General features: G+C 34.9%; 1 protein-coding gene across 1 annotated transcript; it reads right to left on the reverse strand.

Moving 5' to 3' along the window:
- Window positions 1-7,671: 7,671 nt before the first annotated feature.
- Window positions 7,672-8,247, reverse strand: LOC148209070 (uncharacterized). The gene has a single exon (XM_088117409.1). It carries the CDS (start codon window positions 8,245-8,247, stop codon window positions 7,672-7,674), a length of 576 nt encoding a protein of 191 aa, XP_087973535.1.
- Between the last annotated feature and the right edge of the window lie 2,139 nt (window positions 8,248-10,386).

The following is a 10,386-nucleotide window of genomic DNA, read 5'->3' on the forward strand; positions in this document are numbered from 1 at the left end:
AGCTAGGACACCGAGCCGACCTATGACAAAGTTCGTAACGCAGTCCCTTCTGAACCCGACAACACGCCACGTTTTTAGGGTGTGTCAGAATTCCTTTCGAGCCCAGTTTCTATAAATAGAAACCCTTGCCTTAAATGCAAGGTACGCAATCCTAGATATACTCGGCAAGTTAGCTCGGACTAGAACTGACTTGCTCGTCGGAGTACTAACTTTGTTTTGCAGGTCCCAAGAGGGTACTGGGAAGGTGTTGGACCGTTGGTCGTAGTTCATCCCGTACCATCCGATCTACTATCCATCCAAGCTCAGCGATTTCGAGCTCAAACAGACTTCGTGATAACTGGGTTGAAATTGTAAAATGCCAGAGTTGCATATGCTCTGATTTCCCTGTCGATGTCGTCTACTAAGAGTACAATGTTGAGAGAGGGCACTACTACATCAGGGTTAGCAGCGAAAGGAACCTCATTTACTATTTCTTCTATCCTCACATTTGGTCGTACAAGCATATTGGGCTGAACTGGTGGATTCATTCTGTCCATGTTGGCTGTCGCTTGTGTCGCCTCTGCTGTGGTATATTTTTGCGGAAGGTACGCTCTATATCGTGGTCAATAATATATTCTAATCCTTCGTAATCGTTCATGCACCTCGCAAAAACACATAGCAAAATACAAATGTGAAAACAAGAAAATTTACTTCAGCACCGTATCTACAAATATCAATGTTAAAATAAAATCGCAAAAATTCCCCAACAACGGTGCCAAAAACTTGTTGCGTCTACACAACTGTGTTGACAACACGTGTAAGTATACACGAATCACCGGTTGTAGTACGTAATGAGGTCGTATCCACGAGGATTTTTTATTTATATTTTAACGATAAAAGCGGATACCAACAAATAAAAATGTACAGAGTTTGAGTACGTATATTATCTAGGAGAAATAAAATAAAGTAATAACAGGACGACATAAACTTGCAAGAGACAATAGTATCAAAGCTGCCAACACAAGAAAGCAGTAGCACAGAAAACGATAACGGGGGAATAACGAATATTGAAAAGGCAGGGGAGATTGAGCATGCTTTCACAAGTTATCAACCTACCCTCTAGTGTAGCTAACATTTATTAGTGCTCGGCTAGACTTGGTTCCCTTCCAAGACACCCCAAACATGAGTAAGTACAACTCCCGTTGCTAAATACCCAAGCTATAAGCATGATTAGGGGACCTCATTCCTTAGTATCCCTATAGCTATAGAAAAGCACTAATGACAAGCAAAACAAATCAGCACCCATTGAAACTTTGTAACTTTAACAAAATCTAAAGAAAAAGCTCATTATTTAAAGATATAACTCTAGTTTCAATAAAATGAAGAAACATAACAACTAAAACAATTGATAAACAACATGTAAAATGAGATTCACAACGTATATGTGAATTAATAGTTACGAATTTAATTTCCGGATGTTAAATTCGTAAATATTCAATGGTTTATCAATTATTTATCAAAATCACTTTCTTTCACCCATTAAAACTTCAACAATCCCCCACATGAAAGAAAGTGATCAGATAGACAAAACACGACCAAGATGTTAAGAGCAAATAGATAAGTTATGCATCAAGAGAGATGTCTTTTGGACTTGAACCTTCCTTAGTGAATATTTACCGAAGAAATAGTGAGAACTAGCTCTGGAACTATCCTTCTCATGATAAATTGAGACAACAAATATCACACATAACTTATCTTGTATCTTTGAGTTCTATACGGTTGTGTCCATTTTGGTCATAGACAAGATCCTAAATTCATGAGAGCTTTAGAGAATATAAGTCATTTGAAAGGTTCTCATAGAACCGACCCAATTCTACTTTCACATAGGTGATATTGATTAAGAGTATTCTGCCACTACTCCTCTTGTAATCAAGATATCAATATGACTTTAACATCAACAGATCACACACATAACATCATAGACATGAAATGAAACTATAAGTTTCTTAGTGTGTCAACTATGAATTATCCAGTCAATTTGATATGAACCAAGGAGCTACCGTTGTTATGCCTCATGGACCGATTACAAGATCGAGAGCTAGGAAACTTCAACAAGCTTTGCTACTTTGTGTCCAAGCGTTCTTGAACTCGACAAGAGAAATAAAGGAAGATGTGCAAGAAGTTAGAACTATGCACTTCAATTTGGTGCAAGTTATGCATTTTTAAGTGTTTTTATGGCAAGTTAAAGTCCACTTGGTCAAGGTCAAAGTCAACTCCATCAAGACAAGTCAAAGTCAACTCATTCAATTCAAAAACCAAGTCAAACACTCACATCCCTCATTATGGACGGGATTGCAATTATTTTGGTTGTCTTTCCATGTTCTTAACCTTTTCATTTGCTTGTCTTTTCATTTCTCGTAAGTTATGTCTTTTCATTTACAAGTCTTTTCATTTCTTGTAAGTTACAAGTCTTTTCATTTGCTTAAGACTTTTCATATGGCTTGATAGGATGGCTATATATAGCCTTGAGATGTCTTGTTGTAACACAATTTGAAGTTTAATGAAAAGTGAGTTTTCTCATTGGCTTGGTTGAGAGCTTTATCTCCCATTTCTTGTGTCTTTAGAATTTGCATGTTAGGATCATTCAAGCGGTGTTGATCATACCTCTTGTGGAGTGATTCGAATCACGAGTTTAGAATACTCTTGAATTGATCATCAAGGTAATCCGTTCTTAAACTTTTCCTTGGGTTGATTCCATACTTGTTTTTGGCGTTTTTGGGATTGAGTTCTATGGGTCTTGTTCGTTAGCAAAGTTCTTAGATCCAACTCTCAAGGGTTTCTTAACACAATTTGCCTATTGAACTTAGATCTTGGGATCTCCAGTCAACTAGGTTAGGTTACCACCAGATATTTCATTTCATATGCTTTAGCCCCATTTCCCTCGATGTATATGCAACTTGCTCTCGAGACAATCCTTTCGTCAAAAGATGTGCAACATTCTCTTTTGATTTTATATAATCAATGGAAATTATTCCATTAGAGAGCAACTGCCTGATAGAATTATGTTTATGTCTTATGTGTCGTGACTTCCCATTGTAGACATTATTCTTAGCACCCATTGAGGCTGCTAAGCTGTCACAATAAATATATATGGCACTTACAGGCTTCGGCCACAACAGAATATCTTCAAGAAAGTTTTGAAGTCATTCTGCTTTTTTTCCAGCTTTATCAAGAGCTATAAACTCTGATTCCATAGTAGATCGTGTTATACACGTTTGTTTTGAAGATTTCCATGACACAGCTGCTCCACCTAAGGTAAATATGTACACACCGGTTGACTTAGTCTCCATGCTATCAGAGATCCAATTAGCATCACTAAATCCTTCCAGTGTAGATGGATGTTTTGTATAATACAATCCATAGTCTAAAGTGTACTTCAAATACTTTAAAACTCTTACTAGAGCATTTCATTGTTCATGCCCAGGATTGCTAGTGTATCTTGCCAATCTTCCTACTAAATAGGCAATACCAAGTCTTGTACAATTCATTATGTACATTAAACTACCCACAACTCTAGAGTATTCTAGAGAAGATACACTTTCACCATTATTCTTCTTCAACTTACAATTTGGATCAAACGGAATAACTATAGGCGTACTCTCAAAATGATCAAATTTTCTCAACACTTTCTCTATGTAATGAGATTGAGAAAGTATATATCCATTTTGTTATTTTGATTCCAAATATAACATCAGCAAGACCAAGGTCTTTCATATAAAAGTTGGAATTCAACATCCTTTTAGTCAAATCAATGACACTTCTAGTTGTGCCCATTATCAACATATCATCCACATATAAGCAAACAATGATGCAATCTTGATCTATGGTTTTAACATAGACACATTTATCACACTCATTTATCTTAAATCCATTAGATAACATAGTGTGATCAAACTTCTCATGTCATTGTTTGGGGGCTTGTTTCAACCCATAAAGAGACTTGACAAGTTTACAAACTTTATTTTCAAGTCCTTTTACAACAAACCCTTTTGGTTGTTCCATATAGATTTCTTCATCTAAATCTCCATTTAAAAATCCGATTTTTACATCCATTTGGTGTATTTCTAAATTTCGTAAAGCTGTTATAGCAATTAACATCCTTATAGATGTAATCCTCGTCACTGGAGAATAGGTATCAAAGAAATCCAGCCCTTCTTTCTGACGATAGCCTTTAGCTACTAAACGGGCTTTATATTTATCAATAGTGCCATCAGCTTTTAGCTTTCTTTTGAAAACCCATTTACTTCCAATTGGTTTAGTTCCAGGAGGTAAGTCAACCAATACCCAGGTATTGTTTTGCAAAATGGATTCTATCTCACTATTGATAGCTTCTCTCCAATAAGGTGCATCTGGAGATGACACAGAAAATTTTGAGGCTCCCAATCTATTATATATGTTATGAAATCAGGTCCAAATGAAGTAGTTTTCTTAGCTCTTTTGCTTCTTCTAGGTTCGATCTCGGTTTCCTGATCATTTTGACCTTTCAAAGAGCTAGCCTCATGATTTCTTTTGGTACCGTTACCTTTCGGTCTTTCTTCTTTAAAAGGAAATATATCCTCAAAGAATTCAGCTTAAATAGATTCCATAATAGTATTATTATTAATATCAGGTGTTAGGGTTGAATTTTTACTGCAAAAACATGTGTCGGTAGTCCTGTTTGACCACGTTTTTGACCCATTTTCCCATTATTATTTGCCAAAACGGACCACATATTCTTAAAGTAGAAAATGCATAGATTATTTTTTCATAAAAGTCAAACTATGGTACTTTAGAAAAAAAATATGAGATAAATGCTTTAATTCATAATTATGTTTTTGCAGAATTGCGCTCGGCGCATTTTTGAAGGGCAAATTGTCAAAACGCACGTTTTGATTAATGAAGGGCAAGGAGAACATTTCCCACATGTTCAAAACCGTGAGTCCAAGTCCAAGTGAAGTGGTTAGGTGAATCCCAACCCTTTTCCACCTAAAATGGAGGGGAGTTTCAACCAACCTATGGTGCTATAAAAGGGAGCCATCCATCCAGTAGAATTTCATCCCTTCCAAGCTTCATTTCATCTTGTTTTAGATGCTCTCTAGTTCTAGAACATATTTTTACGGTTTATGTTCATGTTCTAGTTGTTCATTTCTTTGTTTTTCACGCTTTTACCTTTTTTATTGCTTTAATTCAAGTTGTTACTTCCGTTCTTTGTTCATTCAGTTCTTTTAAAGCTTTTTAGCGAGTTTCAACTCCCCTCACGCTCGAGAGAGAAGAGGGTCAAGCTAGAACTTCTTGTACGGCTTATTTATTCATTTAAATTCAATGAAAAATACTTTCTTTATGTTTTCGTGCATTTACTTTCATTTAATTATGTTCTAAATTAGTTATCAACCACCTTGTGGAATGCCTTAGTCAAATTATTTGATTTTCAACACGTTCGGGATTTTGGCTAGATTGCGCTGGCACTTTTTTGGGTTGGTTTCTAAAAACTTCTCTTTACATATTTTTTCCATTTGACCAGTGGGAACTTTATTTATACACCAAAGCCCAACCTTGGGAAATGTGAGTTAGGTAAAATAATAGGAAACCAATATGAGATGTGACTTAGGAATAAGCGCATAAAACATGGTCATAGGCATAGGCCCTCTGACCCATAATGCAAATGAGTTGGTAGATATTCTCTAGGATTGTAATCACACATAGGAATATGATTGTAGGTTACCCTAGCCTCTGCAGCAACCAAAAGCGATAGTGAAAGAGTAGAACTCAAATCCCAAGAAAAGTCAGGAATTGCGCTTGGTACATTTTTCCAACATAGTGTGTTTTTCATGTTTTGCATCAAAACTAAGGTAGGAGACAAGGAGGTTGAGCTTCATTAAATTGCTTGTTAGTTAAAACCTCAAACGACAACATTTCATCATATTTTTCTTCCTAAATCACAATTGAGTATTTAAACCATTTCACTGCATTACTTGATTTTGAAAAGCAACAAGTCCCCAAGGATTCAACCTTGGATTACTTCCGAGTATTAATTGTGACCGTGTGCGCTTGCACGAGTCTCTAATCTTTTTAAAGGTAGAGAAAGTCCCAACATCAGGTATTTTTGATTTAATCACCAGGAATCTATAAGCAGCACTATGCATAGCATAGCCTATAAAAACACAATCAACTGTCTTAGGTCCAAGTTTTGTCCTTTTTGGTAAAGCAACTTGTACCTTTGCCAAACAGCCCCACATTTTGAGTATTTTATATGAGAGTAACTTCTTTTTCCACACTTCATAAGGTGATTTATTAGTCTTCTTAATTTTATTTAAGATAAAATTTGCTGTAAGCAAAGTCTCCCCCCACAAATTATGGGGTAAACCTGAACTATTTAACATGCAATTAACCATGTCCTTCAAAGTTCGGTTCTTTCTTTCAGCTACACCATTTTGTTGTGGTGTATAAGGTGTTGTAGTTTGATGGATTATACCATTAACTTCAAAAAACTCAGAAAGTAATGATGATTCATATTCACCACCTCTATCTGATGTAAGCACTTTTATTTTCCTCTCAAGTTGATTTTCAACTTCTCCCTTATATGTTTTGAAAACATCTAAGGTCTCATCGTTACTATTGAGTAAATATACATAGAAATATTTACTACAATCATCAATGAATGTGACAAAGTATCTCATACCACCTCTTGTGGGAGTATTTTTCAAATCACATACATCACTGTGGATTAAATCAAGTAATTCATTACTTCTTTCCACAGACGAAAATGATTTTCTAGAAAACTTTGATTAAACACAAACTTCGCATTTGTGTCTATTATCAATGTTAAAATTAGGCAATAGTCCTACATTTACCATTCTTTGTAAAGAATGATAATTGACATGCCCCAGCCTAGAATTCCATACATCACACAACCCAACAATATAGGCAGAAGAGTTGTTATTATTATTGTTGTTCTTGGGCACTTCTGCCAGTACATTCAATTTGAACGTGTCATCATTCAGATAGCCCTTTCCCACATACATACCCCCTAGTCAGAATAAACTTATTTGACTCAAATACAAGCTGAACCCATTTTTGTTAAGTAGAGTTCCTAACACAAGATTCTTTCGAATCTCTGGCACATGCCACATATCAGTGAGGGTAAGTATCTTTCCAGAAGTCCATTTCAGCAGGACTTTTCCTCTGTCTTCCACTGAGGCTGTTAAAGCGTTTTTCATGTTTTATCACTGCCATCTAGCTTCTCATAAGTGGTGAACAGTGATTTATCCCCACAGACGTGCCTAATAGCACCAGTATCAATCCACCAGCCTTTGGTGTCAGAGGCCATATTTACCTCAGAGATGACAGCAATTAAATTGTCATCTTCTACAGTGTTGACTTGGTTGTTGGAGCTTTGTCCCTTCTTGTGTCTACAATTTGCAGCTATGTGGCCACTCTTGCCACAAACCCAGAAGATTGCACGAATGCGCTTTTGGCGTCACTCCTCGACCCAAGATTCACATTATTTGTCTTGGCTTGACTCTTCTTGGGATGACGTCTTGAAGCTTAAGAAATATGGGCATTAGCTTCAACTTTACGTGGGTCTTTGTCTCCTTTTATGTTGTCCTCTTCAATGCGGAGTTTCACAGTAAGATTCTCCATGGACAACTCCTTTCACTTGTGTTTGAGATAACATTTGAATTCTCTCCAAGCAGGAGGCAACTTCTCAATCACAGCAGCAACTTGGAATGGTTCATTAATAACCAATCCTTCACTTTGCAAATCACTGATGATAATTTGCAATTCTTCCAACTGGTTGACTACCAACTTGGTATCAACCATTTTATAATCTAAGAATTTTCCAACAAGGAATTTCTTAGTACCAGCATCTTCCAGCTTATACTTCTTGTCTAATGCCTCCCACAATTGTCTTGAAGTATCAAAGGCATTGTAGTAGACATTATACAAGGTATCATCCAGGCAACTCAGGATGTAGTTGCGACATAGGAAGTCTAAATGCAACCACGCTTGCTTGGCAGCTTCAGTTTCAGGAGTGATTGCTTCTAGGGGCGTAGTTGGGCATACCTCCTTTAGGATGTGAGCAAGATTTAGGGTGGTGAGGTAGAAGATCATCTTCTGTTGCCATCTTTTGAAGTTTTCTCCCTTGAACTTCTTTGGTTTTTCAGGATGAGATTTGACAATGGTCGATCCCATCATCGTAGGAGCATTGACAGAAGTGTTTGCAGCCATCAGATAATTATCTTCAGATTGTTGGGTAAATATACGTTGTATATATGAACTGTGTAGTAATGACAAACATATTACAACGTAATTGACTACAAATGATATAAATTTGAACAACTTGATGAACACCAAAACTTGATAAAATAGTCGAGGGTCGCTTCAATAGTACTGACCTGAAGACAATTATTCGCTCTGCACAAGTTGCTAGCAGACTACAGCGATCGTCTCAGCAGGATACAACGACTAGCTAACTCCAGTAGAATTGCAAGCTCGAATTACTCGGATCTGGCAGAACTCTTAGACACTTGCTCTCAACACAAACAAGAACAAGAATTCAAAAAGAAGAGAGAATTATTGTGAGAGGAGGAGAATACTCAATTAATGTATGCTTGTATATCTCAAAATGAAGCAAAACAACGACTATATATAGTTGTCCAAAATAAGTAACATCCCATAAGTTTTTAACACAAATAAAGTTACAAATGAGTAACTTTGTAACTTTAACAAAATCAAAAGAAAAAACTCATTATTTAAATATATAACTTCAATTTCAATAAAATGAAGAAACATAACAACTAAAACAATTGATAAACAACATGTAAAATGAGATTCACAACGTACATATGAATTAATAGTTACGAATTTAATTTTCGGATGTTAAATTCGTAAATATTCAATGGTTTATCAATTATTTATCAAAATCACTTTCTTTCACCCATTAAAACTCCAACAATTTGATCCTCTTTGTTTTTCAAATTTTTTTTTTTTAATTAAAAGCTGCACCTAGCGACCGGATCCGTTCTGGCTTCCAAGAATTGGTATTAGAGCGGTCTTTGGTCATTCTTTTAATTGAAAAAAATATATTTTGGCGGAAATTTTTCTTGAAAATTGTTTTCTGTTTCATGTATGTATGATGTGTAGACACCGTATTTGGTCCGGCTCGCTTTCGTTTTAAAAAAAAATTAATTATTATTTTGTTTTATGTTTTTTGATTTAGTTTAAAATAACATAATTTATTTTATTATAAAATTTAATGTAAAGTTTTAATTAAATCAAATTAAGTTTTAAAATTAGATTTTATTTGAAAATAATTGTTTTTTTTAAATTGATTTTAAGATAAAAAAAAAAGTTTTTCTCCCCTTTGATTTTTTCCTTCATAGGTGTATCCCCTCCCCTTCTTCTCCTCCCTCTTTTTCTCTCTTCTCTTGCCTCTTTTTCTTTTTTATCGTTATTTTTAGGTGTATTTAAGGAGAGCTGCAGTGGGGAGGAGAGGAGACAGAACACCCATACAGAGAAGAATTTACTTCCTTCTTTCTCTCTACAATCACCTTCTCTTCTTCTTCACCCGGGCCGGCGACCCCAATGATACAGAGACCGCACACGTCCCTCGGTGATCACAAGTTCAGACAACCTGCACCACAGTAGTCCGGTGCAAAACTTCTACAACCGACGCACGGATCACTGACCACCTGACTTCGACCTCGAGTGCTCCTTCACGGTTTTCAGACCCGCGGGCACACCCAGAATTTCCTTACTGCAGTACGTGGTATAGAAAAAAGTTGTTTTAAAAATGATTTGATTTTTTTTATTTGTTTTAAATAAGCTTGTTTTAAATATATATATATATATATATATATATATATATATATATATATTTTTTTTTTAAATAAATTTGTTTAAATATGATTTGATATATTTTAAAATAAATTTGTTTAAATATGATTTGATATATTTTAAAAAAAGTTTGTTTTAAATATGATTTGATTATTTTTAAAATAAGTTTGTTTTAAATATGATTTTTTTTATTTTATTATTATTATTATTATTTCGGTTTTAGTTTTATTTTTTTTATTTTTTTTTAAAACAATTTTTTTAAAATAAAGATTTGTAGAATAAGAATTAATACTAAGTTGTATCTTGTGGTGTTGGCATAGTGGTAGGTTACTTAGGAGTAATTCACATGTCTTAGATTCAAGTCTTTGCTTGCCTAAATTAATGTTTTTTTTATATCATTATTTTACCAAACAGCTATTTTAGATAATTTTTTTTTAAATATAAAAAAACTTTCGTTTTTATAAGATTTCAAATCTTAAAACATTTATATAAAATATTAAATAATATCTGAAGATGTTGACACATTGGTAA

Source organism: Momordica charantia, assembly GCF_013281855.1.
Source record: "Momordica charantia cultivar OHB3-1 chromosome 9 unlocalized genomic scaffold, Mcharantia_2.0 BLBB01000009.1, whole genome shotgun sequence".
NCBI lineage: Eukaryota > Viridiplantae > Streptophyta > Magnoliopsida > Cucurbitales > Cucurbitaceae > Momordica > Momordica charantia.

Bases quoted from the DNA above. Each gene is read 5' to 3' on its own strand.
- LOC148209070 (XM_088117409.1), bottom strand. From the start codon at position 8,247: ATGGCTGCAAACACTTCTGTCAATGCTCCTACGATGATGGGATCGACC.